We start from the raw sequence: 27455 nt of genomic DNA, 5'->3' as shown, positions 1-27455 counted from the left end.
AGTCTTCCACCCAGAGTATATGTTGTCACTCTTAGCACTTCTTCCAAGTAGTAATGGGACTTGACTATAATCCAGACTGAGAACAGAAAGCAATTATACTGTGAACCCAAAGCAATAATATTGGCATGGTCATGCTTCATGAATTACTCACCAAGATCCCAGACCAATGAGCTTCTCATGCTCGGTTTAATACTTTAGTGTGAATTTTAAAAAAAAATTGTTTTAAATTTTAGCAGTCAAATTTAATGAACTTCATGATGCACCACTGATTAAAAGTGATCTTTGTCATAAACATGCTGCGTTATAGTAGGTTAGCTGAATATGTATGTAACGCATGTCGTCAAATTATGGATATTTTAAGGAAAAGATGGGTGCAGGAAAACAGATGAAGTATTCAGTCATTATGATGTTGCAGTTGTTTCTCACAGCCGTGTGCCCTGCGCCTTTAACTAAAGCAGGCTCATGCGTCTTTAAAAGTGATGAGTGTTGTTTTGTAGGAAGCGGTCCCTTGACAACGCTTCAAAGCTGCGGCTTGAACACGAATTTCCGCGTATTGTCCGAGTCGTGATGAGGAAAAGGAAACGTGTGATCAGGGCTCAGCGCAGTATATAAAAAAAAAGCCAGCAGCAGCTTCGGGGCCTTGCAGAGACGTACAGAGAGACGGAGAGTTAGCGACCTTGCTCCATCCCCACTCCTCGAACCCAATGTCAGCACCAATCGAGAGGAAATCGCTGGAAAATGCAGAGTGAGTTAAACTGCCGGCTCGTTTTCATTTGCATTGCAAACCGCTGGAAAGGTGGAGAGATTGCACTCGATTCAATCGAACCGACCAAGGATTGAACAATTTCCTCAAACATGGGTCTGTGCAGACAGTAAAACCGGGCAGCCAGCATCTGACTGTGAGATTTCAAACCACCTCTATATTCTTCATTTCTATTACACAACATAATGGCCTTACACAGAGACAGAATCGCAGATCTTAACCACTTGACATTTCGAAGATGGAAAAATCTTGCGGAATGTATTTATTTTCATTGAATTATTTTATAAACTTTACATTGACGCGCCACAGCCAATCCATTCGCGATAGCCATGTACCATACATTATTTCAGTTTTGATTTATTAGACATGTTACTCATGTCTTTGATCTGAGCAACTTTTAGCAGGGCGGTGTGTGAGACGGATTGATTCAGTCCCTGATACACAAATACATGTAAAATCCCAGTGACAGGCGAGCGATATTCTTTACAGTGGACCCGGCCAGTTCACAAGTGTATCTGATCTGCTAGTTATCCGTTGTCAGCCTAAATATTAATATTTTGAAGTCACTGTCCCTTAGGAGAATTCTCGCGACCTCTTCATATTTTAAGTTGAACTTCCCCTTCAGGCAGCTGCAAGTGAATTAACCCGAGAGCCATTTTTCTTCAGTTTTAAACAACGCATCTATTCCGGCATTACCATGATCAGGCATCTTGCAGAGATATAGTGGAAAAAGTGGACACAACAGCACTTTTGAACCCGCAGTATCTGGGATATATTTTCAATGTCAGTATGTGAACAGGGCTAAATATTTTGTGTGCTTCTAAGCTGAGCTTCCACTTGAGGAGTGCTTTCTAACCATCGTCTGTTTATTCAATAAGATTGTGTTGCCTTAAACCAACATTGTGCTATCTTACAATAACAGTACATCACTTATAATAATGCCCGTATCACACTCATCTTTCTATTATGAACCCCTCTGGGAGATCGACTATTACACTGAAATTTTCAAGACACCGCTGTGTGTAGAAATATTTTTAAAAGTCTGGCTCATTGGTAACACTCTTGCTTTGGAATTTAAAAATTGAAGCTTGAAACCCCACCACAGAAGCTGAGCTCAACATCCAGGCTGGCACTTTAGGACAGTGCTGAAGGGAGTTAGTTAAGGGGAAAGTCACTGTAGTCTTACCAGACCATAGGGCTGCTGTCTCATTAGAGAGAGAGAGAGAGAGAGAGAGAGATGACTGGTGGTATTTTAACCCCAGGCGAGGGGAGAGGTTGGAGAAGGAAAGTCATTCATGGTAATCTTATCCAGTTCAGGAATTAAATCCATGCTCGTGGTGTGACTCGACATGGTAAACCAGCCGAGCTACCCAACCCCGAAATAGGAGCATTTTCTCATCAAAGGTGCTGTTTCTCAGATAAAATTAAAACAAAGTCCATTGCCCTGGTCAGCTGGATGTGACAACATTCTGTTCTCTGATTTGTGGAAATGTGAGAGAGTTCTGGCTAATATTGTCCCTTCAGCCAATATCAGTTATTTGGTCATTTATCTCATTGTTGTTGGGACTTTGCTCCTGCACTTTCTACTATAACAACAGCGATTCATTCACATAAGAAAGTGGACCAGGATTTAATGCCTGGAGTCTGCTTCACTATTGAATAAGATCATGTCTGAGTGGATTGTGGTTTTATGACCTGACTGTTAACTATAAGATTTTTTGAAGCTATGAAAAGTGCTATGCAAATGAATGGGTTTACTCATGCAGCTTGAAGTGAAACAAATGTTTTCTTTGAAAGCCTATGAACAAGAATTACCTTGTAATGATCTTACAAACCAAGGCAGAAAAATTCTTTGTAAATGCGTAGAATTGTTACAGAAGGAGATTGTTTGAAGCCTGTGCTGGCTCTGTTTAAGAATATTTCAACTTGTTCCACTTGCCTGCCCATCCCCTATGGGATGCTACCCTAAGGAATTCCTGCAGTAATGCCCTTGGCCTGAAATGACTAACCTTCAACAATGATTGAGCTCCTTTGTTCTAGATGTGACTCCACCCAGTGGGGCGTTTTCCATGATTCTCATTGATTAATGTTTTGTTCAGGTTAATTGATGCCACATGTTTTAAAACATTATGCTGTAGAATTGCATCCTCAATTTGTCAACAGCGTTACAGCAAATTTGCGATGATGAAAAGAGTGTTATAACAGAATGACTTGTACAGCAAGTCACTGGAAAAGCTGATTGAATGTCATCAGTAAGTTTGATCAGTAACTTTGCAGATCATAAAAAAAATTGATGGTGGTGGTAAATAGGAGAATAAAGGTGGGCTGGTTAGATGGGCTAATCAGTGGCAAATGGAATTCAATCTAGATATGTGTGAGGCAATGCAGTTGGGCAGGACAAACAAGACAAAGGAATGTATGATGGTTTGGGAAGCACTGATGATCAGGGGGACCTTGGTGTGCATGTGGTCCTTTAAGGTAGTGGGACAGGTTGGTAGAATAGATAAGATGGGATGTGGAATAAATGCCATTATTAGATGAGGCAAAGAGTTTAATAGTGGGGACATGATATTGGAACTGAATAAAACACTGGCTAGGCCACAGCTAGAGTATTGTGTACAATTCCAGAATCCACATTGTAGGAGGGATGGATGTACTGGAGGTGAAATAGGGGAGATTTTTCAGGATGTTGCCTGTGCTGGAGAGTTTTAGTTATGAAGAGAGATTAAATAGATTAAGGTTGTTTCGCTGGAGCAGAGGAAACTGAGATGTATACATTTATGAGGGGCAAAGGGTCGACAGGAAAGAACTTTTTCTTTTGATGGAGGGATCAATAATCAGGGCATAGATTTAAGGTAAGGGGCAGGAGATTTAGTGAGGATATGAGGAAATGTTTTTAGAGGATGGTGGTAATCCAGTCAGCAGGCTTTGACTTGTTGGGTACTGTGAGGATCAGTGCTTGGGCCCCAATTATTCCTATGATCGAATATAATAAATGCTATATTTCCAAGTTTGCAGCGACACAGACTGTGTGAGTTGTGAGGAGGATGTAAAAACACTTCAAGGAAATTTGAAGAAGCTCAGTGAGTGGGAAAAAAAATTTGGCAGATGGGACACAATGTAGAGAAAAATGATATTATTCTCTTTGGTAGCAAAAGAGAAATACAGAATATTAAATGGTGAGAGGTTTGGAAGTACTGAACCAGAAAACGAGACTTGTTCACAGAATTACTCAAACATTATGGTGCAGAAGGAGCCATTTGGTCCATTATATCCACACCGGCTCTCCTAATGAGCATTTGAGTCACTTAAAATTAACATTGCACTGACAGCAAGCAGTTAAGAAGGCAAATGGTACAGAGAATTTGAGTGCAGGAGCCAGGATTCCTACTGCACATATGTAGAGACACTTATGTTAGTAAGACCACACCTCAAGTACTGGTCTCCTTATCTATGGAAAGACATATTTGCCATTGAGGGAGTGCAATAAAGGCTCACCAAACAAATTCTTGGAATGGAGGGATTGTTCTGTCAATTATTCACCAGAGTTTAGTGGAATATAAAGTGATCTCATTCAAGCATACAAAAGTCTTACCTGGCTCATCAGGTAGATGCAGGAAGGATGGTTCCTCAAATTGTGAGGTGTGTAGAATCAGGGGACAACGCCTCAGAAGCTGGGAAAGGCCATTTAAGACTCAGAAGAGGAAGAATTTCTTTACTCAGGATGTTGGTGATTCTTTGGAACTCTGTGCTTCAGAGAGTCATGGAGGTTCACTTATTGGATCTATTCACAACTGAGATTGACTGATTTCTACGTTCTGGATTAGTGATGCTAGAAGAGCACAGCAGTTCGGGCAGCATCCAAAGTGTAGCAAAATCGACGTTTCGGGCAAAAGCCCTTCTTCAGGAATAAAGGCAGTGAGCCTGAAGTGTGGAGAGATAAGTAGAGGAGGGTGGGGGTGGGGAGAAAGTAGCATAGAGTACAATGGGTGAGTGGGGGAGGGGATGAAGGTGATAGGTCAGGGAGGAGAGGGTGGAGTGGATAGGTGGAAAAGGAGATAGGCAGGTAGGACAAGTCCGGACAAGTCACGGGGACAGTGCTGAGCTGGAAGTTTGCCGAGTTTGTTTTACGACATGGTTGAAGACCTTCAGGGCAGAGGAAATGACCTGGGAGTTGCAGTGGGAGAGGGACTCCCTGAGATTCTTTTAGAGAGAGGAGGAAAACTTCTTGAAGGCAGGCATCCTTGCAAGAGGGTTCGCAGTCGGGTTAAAATCAACGAGGTTAAAAACAATGACTGCAGATGCTGGAAACCAGATTCTGAATTAGTGGTGCTGGAAGAGCACAGCAGTTCAGGCAGTATCCAAAGTGCAGTGAAATCGACGTTTCGGGTGTCAGGATTTCTATGTGTCAGGAATGTAAGGAAAATAGGTGGTGTAGTAGACAGTGAAAAGGGATTATCTCAGAGCCTAATGGGACCTTGATCTGATGGCCCAATGCACCAAGAAATGGCAGATGGAGTTTAATTTTGATAAATGTGAGGTATTGCATTTTGGTAAGGCAATCCAGGCAGGACTATACAGTTAATGGTAGGGCCCTGGGGAGTGTTGCTGAATAAAGAGACCCACAAATGCATAGTTCCTTGCAAGTGGAGTCGTGTGTAGACAGAGTGGTAAAGAAGGTGTTTGGCACACTTCCCGTCATTGGATAGAACATTGAGTATAGCAGCTGGAAGGTCATGTTGTGGCTGTACAGGACATTGGTGAGTCCACTTTTAGAATACTGCAAACATTTCTATAGAAAGGATGTTGTTAAAGCTGAGAGGGTTCAGAAAAGATTTATAAGAATGTTGCCAGGGCTAGAGAGTTTGAGGTTTAGAGAAAGGCTGAGTAGTCTGGGGATTTTTTTCCTTGAATACTGGAGGCTGAGAGGTGATGATACTGAGAATTATAAAATCATGGGGGTCATGGATAGGGTAAATAACTAAGGTCTTTTTCCTCGGATGGGGAGTCCATCATGTGAGGGCATAGGTTGAAGGTGAGAGAGGAATGATTTAAAACAGACCTAAGGGATCATCTTTTTACACAGAGAATGGTGTGTGTATGCAGCAAACTGCCAGCGGAAGTGGTGGACATGGGTACAATTACAACATTTAAAAGGCATCTGGATGTGTACATGAATGGGAACGGTTGAGCGGGATATGGGCTAGATGCAGGGAAAAGGGGACTACGCCAGATTGAGATGTCAGGTCGGCGACGATGAGTTGGATTGAAGGGCCTGTTTCTATGCTGCATAACTCTGACTCTATGACTGTTGGGTAGTGCAGGAAAATGGTCATGCAGTCAATGATTGGCCATGATCTCATTGAATGATGGAGCAGATTCAATAGACGTAATAGCCTCCTTCTGCTCCTATTTTCCATGCTCTTTTGTATTTCAGACTTTGTCTCTGGAATGGAGTCTGAAAACGCATCCTTCTGATACTAGAGGCATGTACGCTGCCATTAAGCTAATGTTTCATAAATCAAGCTGTAGCAGGCCATTTTCTTTTCAATCAAATCTGTTTATGAAAATTCTGCTGGCAGTTGATATATGGTAAAAAATTGGCAGCACTTCAGAATTACAAGGTTTGTGATTTTCGCAAAATGCTGATTAAGTTGGTGAGGAATGTATTGATTTCCTGAGGTACTTTAGTTCAAATTTTATCTCTCTGTGTTTGATGTGTTTGGAAGCAATGGAATTTTCAGATATTTGTCACACATTGTGAGACTTTAATTCTCTGCACTGATGCAAGCGAGGAAATTAGTGTTAACTGCAGGGTGTGGTCCTTGTGAGCTGGATTCAGAGTGAGTACCACCCCTACTTTCCCTGTTATTTGAAACACCATGGAAAATATGTGTACAAGAACAAAACTGCAACATGGAAATGAGATTCAAGTACTTTGATGATATATCTGTCATAATTTGATTAATACTTATAAATGTGGAACAAAGACCACAATAAAAAATTGAATAAATCAAGCATGAATTTTGTTACTCTATCTCCATCTTAGAACAAGATGCACTCAAACAGATTTAAGATACAAGATTAAAGGAGTGATGGTTTTCTACAAGACAATAATTTGACCGCCACTAGAACACTGACAGCAGCTTTTAGGTCCCCATTAGAGAAAGCTTATTAAAGCCATCAAGAGTATACAGTGTAGCATCAGGAACATGATATGAGGGATGAGATACTCTACTTAAGAGGTTTAGATGGTCAAATTATCAGGACTTGGTATGTGTTCCCTTGAACATGAAATATTGAAGAGACGATCTAATTCTGATGTAATTTTTGAAAACAGAATTTGACACCTTACATGCAGAGAAATGGTTTTCTCTTTTAGGTATTTTAAGAATAATGGAAAATAATATTATTGAAGAGTCACATCAAAAAGCACTTCCTCACACAAATATAATATGAGATTTGAACTATCTCCCCCAAAATACTGAGAATAAAAGAACAATGGGTAAACTTTTAAGAGTGAGCTATCTTGTTAGGTATGACTATCAAAGGATGGAGAAGTGGAATTTGGGAACATGATTTATTTTATTCTGACTTTGTTCTTCCCTTGTTTTCCTTAAGAAGTCTGCCTTCTTGAACTGCAGTGTTTGGTGTAGTTACACCAATGGTGCTGTGAGGGAGGAAGTTCCAGAATTTTGACATGAAGGAATGATGATGGCGAGTGACTTGCAGGGAAACTTTCAGGCAATGTTTCCTTGGAAAGTCTGCGCGCACAGATTGATGTACAGACACATTCACTTTGTTTTATCTTGCTGCTGCTGTTGTGCACAGATCTCAGAAAATGGAGAACCCAGAGGGAAGGTAGCTTATAGGTGATCGTATTTATACGTACCTGTTACCTTTATCCCTCTAGACAATGATGTTCATCAGTCGGAAGGTAATGTCTAATGAGCTTTGATGAATTTCTGCAGTGTATCTTTTCGATGATACACACTGCTGTAGTAAGTGTTGGTGGTGGAGGGAGTGGATGCTTGTGGATGTGGCGCCAATAGAGTGGGCTGCTTTGTCCTGGATAGTGTCAAGCTTCTTGAGTGTAGTTGTTGGAGCTGCACACATTGAGGCAAATGGGGAGTATTCCATCACACTCCTGACTTGTACCTTGTAGATGATGGACAGGCTTTGAGCAGTCAGGAGGTGAATTAATCACCACAGTATTTCTATCCTTTGCCCTGCTCTTGAAGCCATTGTGCACTTGATCCATTTTATTCAGATAGACCAATTCACTTATGGTCAATGGTAATCTCCAGGATGTTGATGATGAGGGGTTCACTGATGGTAATGCCGTAGAATGACAAAGGGCAATGTTTAGATTCTCTCTTGATCGAGATTACCTAGCAATCATGTGGCACGAATGTCACTTAGCACATGGCAGACCGTATCAGAATATTGTCCAGGTTTTGCTGCATTTGGAAATGGACTGCTTCAGTATTTGAGGAGTTGTGAATGGTGCTGAACTTTGTGCAGTCGATGTGATAATCCTCACTTCTGACTTTATGATGGAGGCAGGTCTTTTTAGGAAGCGGTCGAAGATGGTTGGGTCCAGGACACCAACCTGAGGAACTTCTACAGAGATGTCCTGGAGCTGGGATGACTGACCTCCAAAACCATCTTCCTATGTGTCACGTATGACACCAACTAGCAGAGAGAGGTCCCTTGATCTCATTGACTTCAGTCATGCGAGGGCTTCTTGATGCTATACTTGGTCAAAGGCAGACCTAATGCTAAGGTCAGGCATTTTCACCTCCTCTCTGGAGTTCAGCTCTTTTGTCCAACCGAGGTTCAAATAAATTCAGAAGCCGAATAGCCCTGGTGGAACACAAATTGAACATCACCAAGCAGATTATTGCTTCACAGGTGCTGCTTGACAGTGCTGTTGATGATCACTTTGATCATTATTTTTAATGATTGAGAGCAGACTAAGGGAATGATAGTTGGCTGGATTGGATTTATCCTGCTTTTTGTGTACAGGACACACCTACACAATTTTCCACATTGTTGGGTAGATGCCAGTGTTGTAATTGTATTGGAACAGCTTGGTGTGAGACATGTGGTGCTGGAAAATCACAGCGGGTCAGGCAGCATCTGAGGAACAGGAGCCTCGATGTTTTGACATAAGCTCTTCATCTGGAAGCTCTTCATTCCTTATGAAGAGCTTATGCTCAAAATATCAACTCTCCTGCTCCTCAGATGCTGCCTGATCACTCTACTTTTACAGCACCACGTTTTTTATCTGAGCTCCAGCATCTGCAGTCCTGACTTTCTCCTCCTGGGTATGAGACATGGCAGGCTCTGGACCACAAATCTTCAGTATTGTTTCTGGAATGTTGTCAGGGCCCGTGGTGTTTGTAGTACCCATTGCCTTCACTCATTTTCTTGATATCATACAGACTGAATAGAATTGGCTGAAGACTTGCATCTGTGATACTGGGAATCTCCAGAAAAAGCCAAGGTGAATTGTCCATTTGGCACATCTGGCTGAAGTTTGTTGCAAATGTTTCAGCCTTTTGCACTGACATGCTGGGCTCCCCTATCATTGAGGAAAGGAATATTTGTGAAACTTCATCCTCCAGAGAGTTGTTCGATTGTTTACAACTGGATATGGCTGGACTGCCGGACTTACATCCCATCTGTTGGCTGTTGAATTGCTGAACTCTGTCTTTCACTTGCTGATGCTGTTTGCACATGGGTAGTCTTGTTTTGTAGTTTCATTAGCTTTTTGCCTTTTTTTTAAGGTATGCCTGGTGCTACTCCTGGCATGCCCTTTACACTCTTCAGGGTTAATCCCTTGGCTTGATGGTAATGGTTGAATGGGGGAATATGTCAGGCCATGAGATTGCAGGTAGTGTTGGATGTTCCCTTTAAGCTGCACAGGTCTGACGTTCCAGGTAAGGTGATTGGCGTGCCAACACATATTGCAGCATTGACTAATGGTTCCACAAGTAACTAGCGCCCATGGACTTTGGAGGTCCATGCAGAAGAAAAATAAATTATCAGGCAGACTGCTCATGGATGACCAGATTGCAGTTGTTAGATCTGCTTAAAGCCTGTCCACTGAGCAGAGTGATTGCATTGCACAACACAGTGGAGGGCATCCTTGATGTGAATAGGATTCTCTCTGTAAGGGCTGGGCAGTGGTTACTCTTGCTATTACAATCACGGACAGTTGCATCTGCGGTGTGCAGACAAGGATTTGAAGGTGGCTTCAGATTACAACAAGATCTTGATCAGATGGGCAAATGGGCTGAGGAGTGGCAGGTGGAGTTTAATTTAGATAAATGCGAGGTGCTGCATTTTGAAAAAGCAAATCTTAGCCAGACTTAAACACTTCATGGTAAGGTCCTAGGGAGTGTTGCTGAACAAAGAGACCTTGCAGTGCAGGTTCATTGCTCATTGAAAGTAGGTAGATAGGAAAGTGAAGGCAGCGTTTGGTATGCTTTCCTTTATTGGTCAGAGTATTGAATATAGGAGCTGGGAGGTCATGTTGCGGCTGTACAGGACGTTGTTTAGGCCACTTTTGGAATATTGTTTGCAATTCTGGTCTCCTTCCTATCGGAAGAATGTTGTGATACTTGAAAAGATTCAGAAAAGGTTTCCGAGGATGTTTCCAGGGTTGGAGAATTTGAGCTATAGGGAGAGGATAATAGGCTTGGGCTATTTTCTCTGGAGTGTTGGAGGCTGGGGGTGATCTCATAGAGGTTTATAAAATCATGAGGGGCATGGATAGGATAAATAGATAAATAGATGCTGGGGTTGGGGAGTCCAGAACTAGAGGGCATAGGTTTAAGGTGAGAGGGGAAAGATATAAAAGGGACCTAAGGGGCAACTTTTTCACACAAAGGGTGGTACGTGTATGGAATGAGCTGCCAGAGGAAGTGGTGGAGGCTGGTATAATTGCAACATTTAAAAGGCATCTGGATGGGTATGTGAATAGGAAGGGTTTGAAGAGATATGGTCCAAGTGCTGGCAAATGGGACCAGATTAGGTTGGGATAACAGGTCGGCATGGATGTGTTGGATGTGTTGTTTCTGTGCTGCACATCTCTATGAGTCAATGACTCGGGTAAGTATGTTTTTCCTTCATGTTAGTTCCCTCACCAGCTGCTGCAGAGCCTTTAGGACCATGTCAGTAATGGTGCAGCCAAGTCACTCTTGATGATGAACATTAATGTCCCCAGCATAGAGCGCACTCTTATGGCCTATCCTCCTCCAAGTGCTATTCTCTGCAAACTCACTTGTGGAGGGAGCAGAGGCATGTTACATTCCAAAACCAGATTGATTAGCTGGTTTCAATTTCTAGGCAGAAGTGGGTACTACAGATGCTGGAGATTAGAGTCAAGATTAGAGTGGTGCTGGAAAAGCACAGCAGGTCAGGCAGCATCTGAGGAGCAGGAAAATCGATGTTTCAGGCAAAAGCCCTTCATCAGGAATGAGTTTGGGAGCCTTGGGGGTAGAGAGATAAATGGGAGGGAGGTGGGACTGGGAGGAAGGTAGCTGAGAATGCAATAGGTGGGTGGAGGTGGGGTGAACCTTCCGAGGACCCCTTCGCCCACCTCCAACAAACCTCATCCAGCTGGACACCCCAAGCTGGCCTTTTACCTGCCCTCGACCTCTTTACTTCCAACTGCCGCTGAGACATTGACTGCTTCAATCTGTCCACCCCCTCCCCCACTCCAACCTCTCACCCTTACAATACGCAGCCCTCCACTCCCTCTGCTCCAACCCCAACCTCACCATCAAACCAGCGGACAAAGGCGCTGCAGTGGTAGTTTGGCACACTGACCTCTACACCGCTGAAGCCAGATGCTAACTCAAAGACACCTCCTCCTACCGCCCCCTCGACCATGACCCCACGCCCCATCACCAAACCATCATCTCCCAGACCATACAGAATCTCATCACCTCAGGACATCTCCCACCCACAGCTTCCAACCTCATAGTCCAGGAACCCTGCACCACGCGATTCTACCTCTTACCCAAGATCCACAAGCCTGACTACCCCGTCTGACCCATCATCTAAGCCTGCTCCCGCCCCACCGAATTCATCTCCACCTACCTCGATACTGTCCTGTTCCCCTCTGGTCCAGGAACTCTGCACATACGTTTGAGAGACCACCCAAGCCCTCCACCTCCTCCAAGACTTCCATTTCCCTAACGCTCAATGTCTCATCTTCACTATAGACATCCAGTCCCTCTACACCTCCATGCGCCATGACCAGGGCCTCTAAGCCCTCCGTTTCTTTCTCTTCCAACATTCCCACCAGTACCCTTCCACTGACACTCTCATTCATTTGGCTGAACTGGTCCTTACCCTTCGAATCCTCCCACTTCCTTCAGATGAAAGGGGCAGCCATGGGCACATGCATGAGCCCCGCTATGCCTGTCTCTTTGTTGGCTACGTAGAACAGTCCATCTTCCGGAGTTACACCGGCACGACTCGCCACCTCTTCCTCCATTACATTGATGACTGCATCAGTGACACCTTGTGCTCCCACGAAGAGGTTGAACAATTCATCAACTTCATCAACGCATTCCACCCCAACCTTAACTTCACCTGGACCATCTCTGACACCTCCCTCCCCTTCCTGGACCTCTCCATCTCCATCAACGATGACTGACTCAACACTGACATTTTTTATAAACTCACCGATTCCCACAGCTACCTGGATTACAGCTCTTCCCACCCTACCTCCTCCAAAAATGCTATCCCGTATTTCCAATTCCTCTGTCTCCACCGCATCTGCTCCCAGGAGGACTAGTTCCACCACATAACACACCAGATGGCCTCCTTCTTTAAAGAATGCAATTTCCCCTCCCACGTGGTTGATGGTGCCCTCCAATGCATCTCATCTACATCCCGTACCTCCGGCCTCAAATCCCACTCCTCCAACTGCAACAAGGACAGAGCCCCCGGTCCTCACCTTCCATTCCTACCAACCTCTGCATACACCATATCATCCGCAAACATTTCCACCACCTCCAAGTGGGCCCCACCAGCAGGGATATATTTCTCTTCCCACCCCTATCCGCTTTCCGCAAAAACTGGTCCCTCCGTGACTACCTCGCCAGATCCCCGCCCCCAACAACCCACCCTCCCCTCCCAGCACCTTCCCCTGCCACTGCAGGAATTGCAAAACCTGCGCCCACATTTCTCCCCTCACCTCCGTCCAAGGCCCCAAAGGAGCCTTCCACATCTATCAAAGTTTCACCTGCACTTCCACACCTATCATTTATTGAATCCGTTGCTCCCGATGCGGTCTCTTCTACATTAGGGAGACCGGACGCCTCCTCACAGACCACTTCAGAGAACATCTCCGGGAAGCTCGCACCAATCAACCCACTGCCCCATGGCCCGACATTTCAACTTCCCCTCCCACTCTGCCAAGGACATGCAGGTCCTGGGCCTCCTACACCGCCGCTCTCTCACCACCTGACACCTGGAGGAAGAATGCCTCATCGTCCGCCTCGGGATCCTTCAACCCCATCGCAACAATGTGGACTTCACCAGTTTCCTCATTTCCCCTCCCCACTTTAGCCCAGTTCCAACCTTCCAGCTCAGCACCACCCTCATGACCTGTCCCACCTGTCAATCCTCCTTCCCACCTATCCGCTCCACGCTCCCATCTGACCTATTACCTTCACCCCCACCTCCATCCACCTATTGCACTCTCAGCTACCTTCCCTGCAGCCCCACCCCCCCCTCCCATTTATCTCTCCATCTCCACAGCTCCCTGCCTTCATTCCTGATGAAGGACTTTTGTCCGAAACATCGATTTTCTTGCTCCTCGGATGCCGCCTGACTGGTTGTGCTTTCCCAGCACCACTCTAATCCTGGCTTCACCGTCTCCTGAGTCTGATTTGCCTTCACTGGATTTCACAGCAACTTAGGTGGGTTTTATACATGTGCAGTTAATCTAAAGTCAGAGACCTGACCGCACAACCACTGCATTTGAGTGATCCATTCCCCCCTATTTATACCACAATCAACTTTGCCCTTGTATCGATGCATATCTGTGCAGACTAGTAAATATTCAAAAGTGCTTCAGGCTATGAGGCTAGTCCACTATTCACTCCAAATAACAGACAATAATTAAAGCAGGTACTATTTATAATTTCTCCTGTGAAAATATTCATCAGTGGAATATGTAAAGTAGTTCTGAAAGTGTTTCTCTCGTGATTGAATATTGGTTTTTGTAAGGATGCATCCAATTTTCAGATTCAACAGAACTGAAGTCATGCATGCACTAGACAAGTGGTGATACTGTGACTGTTCCAATATCCTCTCTATCCACATGAACTTACTGAAGGAAGCAGTAAATGTTAAGTAACAACATCTATGTAGAACTCCGTTGAAGAAATTTGTGTGATAACCAATACATTATGTTGCCTTCTTTACAAATGTAACTGCTAATGTTTGCACAAATGCTCAGTCAAGTTAACAATGACAGAAATCAAAGTAACATTTTTACGCTTAAATTTTGTCATTAATTTTAACTGAAAGCACAACCCATAGTTGACACAAAAAGTGTCAAAAAAGTCAATGAGAAAATAATTGATCTCATGTCATATCTGCTTAAAGAAACAAGGGAACATAAAAAAAAGGAACAGGAGTCATCCATGCAATATGATCATGGCTGGAGCGTGGCAACATATTATCCTTTTCTCTATATTTATTTGTTAAATACAAGTGACGATAAATCTTTCAATTCATCTTCCTGCTTTTGACCACTGACCTCTGTTCCCTTTAGCCCTAAGAACTATATCTATCTCCTTGTTCAAAGCATTCAGTGTTTTGGCTTCAACTGCTTTCTGTGGCAGAGAACTCCATAGGCTCATCACTGTTTGAAGAAATTTCTCCTCATCTCCAAAGCTCACAATCTTCTATTAAAAAAAGGATTTGCTTCATCTCGGTTTAACTGGATGACCCCCAGTTCTAAATTCTCCAGCATAGAGTCATAGTGATGTGCAGCACAGAAACAGATCCTTCAATCCAATTTGTCCATGCCGACCAGATATCCAAAATAAATTTAGTCCCATTTGCCAGCATTTGGCCCATATCCCTCCAAATCCTTCCTATTCCTATATCCATCCAGATGCCTTTTAAATATTATATTTTAATATTTAAACATTAAATACCAGCCTCCACCACTTCCTCTGGCAGCTCATTCCATACATGCACCATTCTCTACGTGTAAAAGTTGTCCCGTAGGTCCCTTTTAAATCTTTCCTGTCTCACCGTACACCTATGCTCTCTAGTTTTGGACTCCCCCACCCTGGGAAAAAGACCTTGTCAATTTACTCTATCCATGGCATTCATGATTTATAAACCTCTTTAAGGTTGCCCCAGAGTCTCCGACATTCCAGGAAAACAGCCCTAGCTGAATTAGCCTCTCCCTATAGCTCAAACCCTCCAATCCTGACAACATGCTTGTAAATCTTTTCTAATCCCTTTGGAGAGGCTGAACAGGCTGGGGCTGTGTTCCCTGGAGCGTCAGAGGCTGAAGCGTGACCTTATCGAGGTTTACAAAATTATGAGGGGTATGGATAGGGTAAATAGGCAAAGTCTTTTCCCTGTGGTTGGGGAGTCCATAACTAGAGGGCATAGGTTTAGCGTAAGAGGGGAAAGATATAAAAGAGACTTAAGGGGCAACTTTTTCACACAGAAGGTGGTACATGTATGAAATGAGCTGCTAGAGGAAGTGGTGGAGGCTGGTACAATTGCAACATTTAAGAGGCATTTGGATGGGTATATGAATAGGAGGGGTTTGGAGGGATATGGGCTGGGTGCTGGCAGGTGGGACTAGATTGGGTTGGGATATCTGGTCGGCATGGACGGGTTGGACCGAAAGGTCTGCTTCCATGCTGTACATCTCTATGACTCTGTAAGTTTCATTGCATCCTTCCTGTGGCAAGGGGACAGAACTGAATGCAATATTCCAAAAGTAGCCTAACCAATGTCCTATGCAGCTGCAACATGACCTAACAACTCCTATATTCTACGCCCTGACCAATAAATGCAAGCATATCAAACACTGCCTTCACTATCCTGTCTATCTGGGATTCCACTTTCAGGGAACTATCAACCTGCACTTTAATGTCTCTTTGTTCAGGAACATTCCCCAGGACCTTACCATTAAGTGTATAAGTCAGCCCTAATATGCTTTTCCAAAATGCAGCACCTCCCATATATCTAAATTAATCTCCATCTGCCATATGGGCTATGAAGTTATGGCTGGAGAAGGGGACTGTCAGGAGCTGATGCAGATATAATGGACCAAATGGCTTCCTTCTGTGCTGTAAAATTCTATGAATCTAATACATTACAATTTCCTGAACACTGGTTTAAAATTGTATTTGAAAGATTCTTTTCTCCTGAGTTGGGTGGGTGACGGTGGATGCATCAGCAGCATTCCCTCTAAAAAAGCCCACCCGCCTGTACTCCCCACGTTCATACCTCATAGTTGGGGGGAGCTGGATTAGAAGTTGGGCTGGATGGCCGGAAAATAGCTGAGGAAGATGAATGTTGTTGAGACAGGCTGCACACGTGAGGGAAGCCTGCCGTGGGTGTCCAGCACTGTGTCAAAAAAAAATACAAATATAAAATATAAAAATTCCACATGCCTCAATCATGTCATGCCATACGACCTAATTCCCTGGACACATACCTGTCGGCTGTTCGTAATCACTATGTGCTCCTCAATGCCTGTCCATCTGTATCTCGGGCCCCTTGTAGTCCTTATGCAACTTCACCTTAATGGGAAGGCGATGGCCTTGAGATATTACTGCTGATCTACCAATCCAGAAACTTAACTAAAGTTATGGGGACCTGGGTTTGATTCCTGCCACAGCAAGTGGTGGAATTTGTATTTGATTTTTAAGAATCTGGAATAAAAGTTCTAATGGTGACCATTAAACCATTGTCAATTGTCGGAAAAATCCATCTGGTTCATTAATGTTGTTGAGGAAAGGAAATCTGTAATCCTCACCTGTTCTGGTCTATATATAAATCCAGACCTACAGCAATGTGGTTGACTCTCAATTGCCCTCTGAAATGGCTTAGCAAGCCACTCACTTCAAGCGTGGCCCGGGATGGGTAATAAATGCTGGTCAGCTGGCAAGGCCCACATCCCACAAGTGATTTTTTAAAAAATTACCATCCCATTAGATCTTACATCTACAAACACACAGAAGCAAAATAAAGCTCTATTAAAAGATTCAACTAAAAGTTGCATTGTGCACTCTATTGAGAAAAATGCTCTCAATCTTAAAAAAGGCATCCTGGCCAACCTTGATAGGTTTGACATGTTTTGATAGGCCTTTATGTATTGGACAGGTCTTTGGCAGGATTAACAGTTCCAAGGAGTTAATGCATTTATTAACATAAATCCTTTCTTAACAATCTGAAAGGGTATCTGACAGCCCGCAAGGGTACCTGAAGTCCCATCAAATGGCATCCGAAACCCCCTCCAAACAAAGTATCTGCACCCTTCTCCCTGTCTTAAAGGTATTTAAATGAACCCATCCTTGGAGTGTCTTGGGACCATATCCAAAACGGTAGCCCAGCTCTGATACAGATATTATAGCTTTCCGAAAGAAATACACTGTGAAGAGAGCTACAGTGATGGGTCTGCAGTATGCTCTCTAGGTTCTGTGCAGCGGGGTTATCAAAATGGCCATTAAAATGGGTGGTTGCCTCCTGGAACTGCAGACATGTGAAGCTTGAGCTAACACCATTCCCACGGAATTAGGGAGAGCCACATTGGAGGTAGAAATTCCACCTCCAGCAAATTAACACTCCACAAGGCCACTGACATCAGTAGGGGTGCATTCCCATTGTTGGCAGCATGGAGGATTTTAAAGGACCGTAGCCCACATTAGGGTTAACACCAGCCCATATATTGTTTTCCATTTACCTGCAAATGTACACTGGGCATAGCTTTGTTTCTCATGGAAGAGGTCTGTCCAGGGCCCTCTTGATATGGGCCATGATTTTGTTTATGCGCACCTGGCAAGCTTCATGCATTTGCTGGGCATCCCAGGGTGATGAGAATGGAACTTTGCAGCTGTTGTGTCACTTGGAGTGACTCTTGGCTGGGTCATGGAATGCAAAGGGGAGTTTAGATGGAGACTTTGATAGAAATTGAGTTGGGAAAGAGAGTGGAGGTGACCAGGATGGAGGATTCTGAGAGGTGGGAGGTATTGGGAGGGAGAGACCACTTTGGTCAATTGAAGTCTATGCCGGTTGTAGGGTTGGGGTATCGAAATCTAAATGAAATTCTCATACCAAATGCATTCGTGGATAGCCCTTTACTCCTCTCTGTTCATACGTGGGATATGATATCACTGGCTAGGCCAACATTTAATGACCATCCCTAGTTGGCCTTGAGAAGTGATGGTGAGCCATTTCTTTCATCCAATACACTACTCTTTGTAACTTGTTAGAAAGGGAGTTCCAGAAATGTGTCCCAGTACCAATGCAAGAACAGTAATTTTGAGGAAAACATTTTTGATGATGGGCCAGATATCTTCTGTATTGGAGCTCCCCCTGCAGGCTTTATGGAGTATTGTGTCCATCTTAAATGTTCTGTCAATTGGTCACTCTGCTCCAAAGAGTAAATTGGCTTGCCAGAACATAGTTACAATGGCATCATTCACACATGGAACTTTGCACCCTTTTCCTCCAAACATGAAACAAGCACTTGCCTGTTCTCATGCTAGCATTTTGACTTGGGCCTTCTGCAGTGCTCCAGCAAGGCTCAGCCAAGCTGAGTAACATCTCACCTTACGCTTGGGAACCTTTGAGCCTTCAGGACTCAACATTGAATTCTGAGCATGAACACCTTCTTCCATGTCCTTAATCCACTCCCACACCCCTAGTCCTGTCAGGACTTGGCTTGCTTTTAGCACACCATACCTATTTTCACACAGTCATAGTCCCCTTCATTATCACCTGTCTGAACTTCCCTTCTTCGTGGTGATCAACAATCACTTTGCCTGCCTGACTTTTTTTTTCCTCTCTCTCACTGTGCTGCATTTCTACCTATTTGCGCACTCTTTCCCCCCCAACTCCCCCATCATCAGTGTAAATTCTGCTTTCCACCAACTGCTTTGAAGAAGGCTTATTGGACTTGAAATGTTAATTATGCTTTCTCTCCATAGATGCTGTCAGTATTGCTGAGTTTCTCCATCAATTTTTTTGGTTTTGTTTCAGCTCTCCAGCTCCACACTGTTTTGTTGTATACAATAAACGCCTGTGTGTGGGCTGTTGGACAGGAAACAGGGGAGAAAAGCTTGCTGATTTTCACCTCCCTTTTTCAAATGTTAAATTGTAATATTGTTTAGATTGGCATGTTAGCACTGTGCTCAGACTTTAACTGAAATTGCCTCTGACCTAAGTTTCTTTGTTACAGAGAGCCAGTGGATGAGGTTTTGCAGATACCTCCTTCATTGTTAATGTGTGGGGGTTGTCAACAGAATATTGGAGATCGCTATTTCCTGAAAGCTATTGATCAGTATTGGCACGAAGACTGTCTGAGTTGTGACCTGTGCGGCTGTAGACTGGGAGAAGTGGGGAGGAGATTGTACTATAAACTAGGCAGAAAGCTCTGCCGAAGGGACTACCTCAGGTAAGATAGCTTTATTTAATTCAAATTATTTCAATTTTATTTAATACTGAATCCCCTGTATGTAAAAGCAGTGCTTCATCATTGCTTGAAAAATTTGAGTATATAACTGTTTAAACTCTGTGCTGTTAAGGTAAATTATCAGAATCAGATCAGGTGATTACGTGCAAAAATGTGACTTTAATATTTCCGTGTGATAAATTTTTCACATTCATGTCTCACACAAGTACTTTACTTCAATCTCTTTGAAGTTAAACAAAGGCAAAACTTGATGAAGATGATGTCATAGAAGAATTGCTAAACCATATCATTTCACAACGAGTGAACAAAAAAACGAACAGCTTCACCTTGTAGATTAATACAAAATAACAAAGATTTCACATTTCTCCACATCAGTGGATTGTATTTTTCTTTTACTTAATTGAATTAAAATATAGCATTCTCCCTCTAAGACTGGCCAAACATCACCCTCACAAAAAGCTAACTGACCTCGCAGCCTTTGCTGTACCTGATTTGAAGACAGTTTTTTAAAAACCTCATGCTATTTGTGACTACACAGGGCCAGAGACTATTGCAGAACTTGTGAGTTGTTTATTAAGAGCTGAGGCAGGCTAATAAGTTGTTTATTATTTCCTACCTTGAATTGAATCAATACCAGTCGCCTTTCAAACACCCTGCATCTTATTTCTTTGCAAATTTATGTGAATACTCTTTATGATAAAGACCCAACATTTGAAAGTATAGCCTTCTTCAAAGACCTGCTGTGCAAGTGTGGTTAAGAAATTCTGAAAATGACTGCTTCTCGCAACGGTTCCTTGTCTCCATTGTTTGGAGGTTTTTTTCCATTGACACATTTGAAGTTTTGTATGTTCAGGAGGCCAGTGCACAGACTAAAGCTTTGCTGTCTGTTCATTTCAACGTAGTTGTAGATTCAAGGTGTGTCGTGAAAACAGCATGAAAATTGTGAAGAATTGGAGTGCAGATTAAGAAAATCAAGAAAAATGGATCAAATTGCATCATGTTATTTCTGGATATTGAGTTAGGGTTAGGGTTGGTAACCTGACTGACTGCAGGAAATTGGAAGCACATTAAGCCAAGTGCAATCCCATTCTCATCAGAAAGTCATGATGTGGAAGTGCCGGTGTTGGACTGGGGTGGACAAAGTCAGAAGTAACACGTCACTAGGTTAAGTAACATACTAAATCTTCCAGCTTAGATTTCTGGATATTATCAGTGGAGCATGAAAGCAGGAGTAGGTCTTTCAACCCTCACACTTGTTCTTCCATTTTGTTAAATCATAGTTGCTCTGTAGCACAACTCCATTTCCCTCACCATGCTTTGTGTCCCTTTATACCCTGAAATCTATCAATTGTTGTCTTGAAATTTTCAATTGAGCCGGTGTCCTCAGGTTCCTATAGGGAACAAGTTCCTGATCTCACCATGGAACAGGAACTTTGCATAATTTTCTCTTCTGAAGAGAGCTTGGCTTTCTTTCAGATAGATCTGTTTGCACTGACCTACACTGAGCATTTGATAATAACCAAGAGTTGAATCTGCATCATCATTACTAACTAGATAAGTAATGCAGCTGTCATATTTCAAGCTTTCCTCCAACATTCCACCATGTGACAATGATTGAAAAATGTCCATTTGAAAATTAGGTTTGAGAATAATTGCTCAGTTAGTATCATAATTAGTTTGTGGAGGATGCACACAGCTACTGCTGAAGCTTCACATCTATAGATGAATAATGGACAATGGCAGTTCAATGTCATGGAGCCATTTATGGCACTGAAGGAGGACACTTGCCCCTTAAAGTCCATTCTAGTTGTCTGCAGAGCAATCCAGTCAGTCCCATTCCTCTACTTGATCCCTGTAGTCTTGCACCTGCGAGTTTTTTTTCCTTCAAGTGTTCCGCTAATTCCATTTGAAGTTTCTATTTTCATCACTCTCATGAACAGTAATGTCCAGGCCATTGCTACGTTAAAAAAAGCCTCATCCCCACATTTCCCCTGCATCTCTTGCCCAAGATGTTAAATCTGCACCCTCCAATCTTGTACCATCAGGCCATGTGAACTGTTTGTGATTTGACTATCTTCTCCAAACCTGCCATCAACTTGTATACCTCTATCAACTCACCAACGAATCTCCATGGAGGTCAACCGAATTTTAACATTTTAACTCTGTCACAAAAACTTCACATCCCTGCAATAATTCGATAAACCTTCTCTGGACCCTGTCTGAGACCCTTACATCCGACTGAAAGTGTGGTGACCAGTATGAGATTCAGTGCTCTAGTAGGGGTCTAACCAGAGCTTTAGAAACTTTCAATATAATTTACATGCCTTTGTAATCATTATCTCTGTTTATGAAACCCATCTGGTTTACTTGGCACTCTCTCAATATGTCTGTCCACTTTCAAAGAACAAAGAAAATTACAGCACAGGAACAGGCTCTTCAGCCCTCCAGATCCTCGATCTAAACCTGTCGCCTATTTTCTAAGGATCTGTGTCCCTCTCCTCCCTGCCCATTTATGTGTCTGTCTGTTGTGACCTTGCTGAGTGTTGGATCAGACTCATGGGCCAAATTAGCACTCCCGTTTCTAATTCTCATGACTGTCCATTTTCACCCTGCCATACAAGGTTATGGAAGTGAAAGTCAGTTTGTATTGAGGATATTACAGATATACAGTCAAAAGTTCATGTCAAGGTCAAATGAGGCATCAAGGGTTAGGGTTAGTTTAGTCTTCCAAATGTTGATGCTGGAAACTTCTGCTATATGTGCTTCATTTGCCCACAATAGACATCCCTGAGCAATGTAAACAATTGGTCAAGTGTGAATTTTCTGAAATGTGCTTTCTGATTTGCTTGACATTTTTGTTTCATTCATTCACGGGATTTCAGTGTGTCTAGTTGGACCAGCATTTATTGCCCATCCCTAATTGCCCAGAGAGCGGTTAACAGTCAACCACATTGTTATGGATTTGGAGTCACAAGTAAATCAGACAGGATAAATTAGGCAAATTTCCTTCCCTAAAGAACATTAGTGAACCAAATGGGTTTTTCCTGACATTAGGCAATAGTTTAATGGTCATCATTACAATCTTATTTCCAGATTATTATTGAATTAAAATTCCACCATCTGCCAAGATTTGCCTTTCCAAACTGCAGCACTTCATTTATCTAAATTAAACTCCACCAGCCACTCCTCAGCCCTTTGGCCCATCTGATCAAGATTCCAATGTATTCTGAGATAACCTTCTTCACTATGTACTACACATCCAATTTTGGTGACATCTGCAAACTTACTAACTATACCTCTTATGTTCATATCCAAATCATTTATATAAATGACAAAAAGTAGAGGACCAGCACTGATCCTTGTGGCACTCCACTGGTCACAGGCCTCCAGTCTGAAAAGAAGATATTTTCTAATTAACTTGCTCAGAGAGGTTATTACATGCCTCTGGAGCAATAAGAACTTGAACCAGGCTGCTGATTCAGAGGTAGGGACATGTTCACAGCACAAGAGCCTATGTGTGATTGGAGGAATGCACTGATAATCAAGCTTCACTGCTCCAACACTCACATGTAATTGTGTTCATGCAGTCACTAAAACAGGCAACTAATACCCATATACACCATGATTCAGAGTAGAAGAAACATTGACCAGAATTCTTTCACAAATTGAAAAATAATTTGTTCATTATTGATGAAAGCTATTCCTAAACCAATTGACAAAAATGGTCTGAAACCAAACTATCGTTTAGAATTAAAAACAATATCCCTTAATCCCAGCCAAACACATTCACACAATGTAAATCCACTATAAACACTGCAGAAAAGGTATTGAAGAAAAGGAAACTGATTTTTATGACCTCTGCTAAATCTCTTACAGCCTAAGATCAAAAAAAGAAGCTTTTTCACAAGCTTTGATTATTTTGGAAATCTGGTGTGATCTCAGCCTTTGAATTGTGGTCACCACTTAGCCTTTGGTCAATGTATTCCAAAAATTCACCCAGGAGACGAAGGATAGAGATGCAGCTTTTTCACCTTGTGATGATGCTGTCACTTTAACAAGGTTATTTTGTCCTTTTTTAAAGAAAAGTTAGAAAGGCAGAGTTGCTGAAATGTTATGGAAAGAGCCTAATTAACAATGGCAGGGGCGTGGCCAGATCCCCCAGTTCAGATTCTCTCTAGTTTGGTTTTAGCAGGCAGTCAGAAGTTGCTGCAGTGAAAAAAAGGTTCCGTGCTTCAGCAGATTATTCTTGACTGGCTTCTGTCTCTGAAATTTCTCTTGCCTGTAAGAACCTGTGTTTGCATTTACCTTATGCCAAGGGTTGTGTTTATGAGATGTTATGGAAATTGGAACAGCTCCTTCGTTAAGTTGCGTTAAGTTTCCAAAAGTTATTCTAAATTCTGTTTTCTTTTGTTGTGTTTCAACTGTTGTGCTTAAATAAATGTTATTTTGCTTCAAGTCGAGTGGTTTGACCAGCTGCGTCACACCTGGAATATCCACTTCACATCTCCCTTTAAAATAAGAACAAGTTAGGATCTAGGCTCCCTTCTTGAAATATTTTGAGGGGGTCTGGCCTGATCCAGAATGACTTACTTACTGCTACTGTTCTTTATTTCAACTGCCCACAATGTTTTTACTCTCTTTCAGCCATTCCTCATGTGTTTGACACAGAAACCCAGTCTGGCCAGGGCTGCGGGGCAACCATCAGCTCCTATGGCCACCTCTAAATAGCTTAGTGCCTTCTGTGCTTTCCACTCAGTCCCCTGGAATAAATATGTGTTCCCAACATCTGGTTCCATGTTTTGCTTCCAGGCAGTTCCTGGCACCACTCATTTGAGTGTCAAGCTGTTCTCTGGGTCCTTAGTTCTTTAAAAAAGGTGGATAGAACTGATGCTGATCTGGCATGGGGTAACATTTTGTGGTAATCAGGTTCCCAACCCCAATTTGAAAATCTCAGATACCTCAAGCTTGAGATCTATGCAAATCCATGGGATGATTCATTTATCACTTAGTCATTTGGTCATGTAGAACTTGAGTATTGTTTTTAAAAAATGATATTTTGTTCAAGCTTTTGCCTTGGAATCATCAGGATAATTCACAAAAATATTAATGTAAGGGGTCACCAATATTTCACAATGAACAATTTTCTGAACATACTCAACCTGCCTATGCTCACAAACCTAACAATATTACGCCGAACGTTAGATGTAATCTGCAATTGTACATTTGCCTCATGATCCTGAATATGTGAAGAGTTACACCAACATTCAATTTAGGATTATCAATCAGACTCACAGTGTGAAACCACATATGTTAATATACAGGTTCCAGTTCTTTGCAGAGGTAAAGAACATTTATATACAGGCTAGGTCATTGCTTCATTTCTCAGGACAATGCTTTGATCAATGAGTCAATCTGCCTGATTTATAATTCATATATTGGCAGTTAACTGTCAATTATCATGAACAAGTGCATTCTCCATTGCAAAGCCTCTACCAATCAGAGTCCCCTTGCAAACTAATCAGTACTCTCCTCTCATACAATATTAACATTGGTAAAATTAGAGGCTGCATCGCTAAATAATTCAAAATGCTCAGACATCCCTGGCAAAGGGAAGTACACTTTTTAGCAATTAAGAGCAGAAATCTTGGCCCTGGAGCTCCTCATACCCTCCTTTATTATAGCAATATTCTTTTTACCCACTTAGCAACACTGTTGCCCTCAAATTGTTCTATTGCACTGATGAGCGGAAAGAATCTTGATGAGTGCAGATTTAGTTTGTGTTCTTCCTGGTTTAAGCTAACTTCCTTCCTCTTTTTTCCTAGATTATTTGGTCAAGATGGACTTTGTTCTGCTTGTGACAAACGCATCCGTGCCTACGAAATGACCATGCGAGTCAAAGACAAAGTTTACCACCTGGAGTGTTTTAAATGTGCTGCCTGTCAAAAGCATTTCTGTGTCGGAGACAGATATTTGCTCATCAACTCAGACATTGTCTGTGAACAGGACATTTATGAATGGACTAAAAATGGGATGATCTAGAATTACACCTGATACTCTGCACTAATGGGTCTCAGTATTGTCTATATGTGAATTCATCCTTTTGTAAGAGCCTATAAATGTTAAGGACTTGTACAGATATTTTATTAACACAAGCTGTGAAGGTTTCATTTATATATATACTCTACTCTGAAATATTAACTTCTGCAGCTTCACTAAGGAGACCGATATGAATGTCATCTTAGTAATTGTGATGAATACTTACTCCTCATAAATAAACTGCTCAGTTTGACTTCTGACAGATTGACTTGGCTCCCGATCTCATTGTCGGCTTCAATTTCAGATGAGGACAAAAGCAGAATGCTGAAGGAGAATGGGGAGTATTTTCCTTTGGCAACAAGGCAACATGCAAGTTAGTATTTATTTTTACTTGCTCATGGATGTGTGCACTGAACACAAGAGCAGTATTTCTTGCCTTTTCCTAGATACTCTTGAGAAGTTGGTGACGTTTTCACCCGCTGTATTTCCATGTATTGAAGATACACTCAGAGTGCTGTTTAGAAGTAAGCTCCAGAACTCTGACTCAGCCATTTGTCAATTGATTTGACACAATCATTGTTTGAGCTGATGATGCCGCCTCTCCATTAGTCAGCAATTTCAGAGCATAAAAGTTCAAAAGTTTTTTTTGCATAAATGTACCTTATAAGAGTTTTTGGTTTAATTCAAACAAGTAATAGGTCAATCCAAAAACGGGGGAAGAAAAGGAAATCCTAATAAGTAAACAGTCATGAAGGTGTTGTTTAGCAGATTGCAAGATTATTAGATCAGCCACTACAATTTGAAACCACAGAAAATTGCAGAATGCCAGAAAAAGGCCATTCAGCCTATCAGGTCTGCACTAGCTCTCTGAGCATTTCAGTTAGTGCCATTCTTCTGCTTTCTCCCTCGAACCTCATACGTTCTTCCTTTCAGATAACAGTTTAATTTACCTTTAAATGTCTTAATTGAGCCTCCCTTCACCATACTGTCAGCCAGTGCATTCTGTAACCACTCATTGCGTGGAAATGTTTTCCTCATTTTGCTGTTGTTTGTTTTGCCAGTTAATTTAAATCTTTCCTCTTTCCTCAATCTCCCACAAGTGGGAAGAGCTTCTCCCTGTCTACTTTGTTTGCTTTGTCCAGATCTTCCATATTTTCAAATGTCTCTCTAAAATCTCCTCACATCCTTCTCTTCTCCAAGTCAAAAAGTCCTAACAACCACCATCTCTCCATGAAACTGAAGTTCCACAAGCCCGGAATCATTCTCATGAATCCTTTATGCACTTCTTAGATGTTCACATCTTTCCTTAAGTGTGACACCGAAACTCGATTATGAGACTCAAGCTGAGGCTGAACTAGTATCTTCACCAAGTTCAAAATAACCATCTTGCTCTATACTCATTGTCCCTACTGTTTAAGCCCAGGATACTGAATACTTTATTAACTGCTCTCTCACTGTGTCCTGCTACTGTCAGTGATGGCCTATAAATCCAGATTCCTCTGCTCCTGTACTTCTTATGTTTTCCCCACGTTCTTGTGATAAAAATTAGTTACCTCACATTTCTCTGCATTTGCCACCTCTCTACCCACTCTACCAACTTGTCTCTGTCCTTTCAAAGATCTACATTATCCTACTCTTGTTCAGAATATTTCCAAGGTTTATACATTTGCATGTTTTGAAATTGTTTTTCGCCTGCTGGATATCTCATTTTATTAGGGGAAAATTGTCAGCATTTCAATGGAACATTAGAGAGCACAGGATTTTTAGCAGGCATCAAATTTAATGAATATTTAATTCCATTGCTCTTTTAATAAGAAAATAAGGAGTGATACAACATAAGTTAGAGCTTTTTTTGAAGGTTGTTAATTCCCCATGATAGCATATTTTAAATTACTGCATTCTTAAAATGACTTTGTATATTAAAAAAACTGCAATACAATCTCGCGTTTCAATGCT

General features: G+C 42.2%; 1 protein-coding gene and 1 long non-coding RNA gene across 2 annotated transcripts in view; one reads left to right on the top strand and one right to left on the bottom strand.

The window, feature by feature from the left end:
* LOC132824254 (uncharacterized) overlaps positions 1 to 27455 on the bottom strand; it is a 427072-nt gene that overhangs the window by 42905 nt on the left and 356712 nt on the right. The gene's annotated exons all lie outside the window — the stretch shown is intronic.
* Positions 518 to 27373, top strand: lmo2 (LIM domain only 2 (rhombotin-like 1)). The gene is made up of 3 exons (XM_060838577.1): positions 518 to 745; positions 19230 to 19445; positions 25286 to 27373. The coding sequence occupies exons 1-3, from the start codon at positions 705 to 707 to the stop codon at positions 25500 to 25502; spliced, it is 474 nt and encodes a 157-aa protein (XP_060694560.1). The 5' UTR covers positions 518 to 704; the 3' UTR covers positions 25503 to 27373.

This window comes from Hemiscyllium ocellatum, chromosome 18, assembly GCF_020745735.1.
Source record: "Hemiscyllium ocellatum isolate sHemOce1 chromosome 18, sHemOce1.pat.X.cur, whole genome shotgun sequence".
Lineage (NCBI taxonomy): Eukaryota > Metazoa > Chordata > Chondrichthyes > Orectolobiformes > Hemiscylliidae > Hemiscyllium > Hemiscyllium ocellatum.
This window is presented reverse-complemented; position numbering and strand designations above follow the sequence as displayed.

Coding starts and splice junctions, on each gene's coding strand:
- lmo2 (XM_060838577.1), top strand. CDS start 705: ATGTCAGCACCAATCGAGAGGAAATCGCTGGAAAATGCAGA. Junction 746..19,229: donor AAATCGCTGGAAAATGCAGA/GTGAGTTAAACT, acceptor TCTTTGTTACAG/AGAGCCAGTGGATGAGGTTT. Junction 19,446..25,285: donor TGCCGAAGGGACTACCTCAG/GTAAGATAGCTT, acceptor CTTTTTTCCTAG/ATTATTTGGTCAAGATGGAC.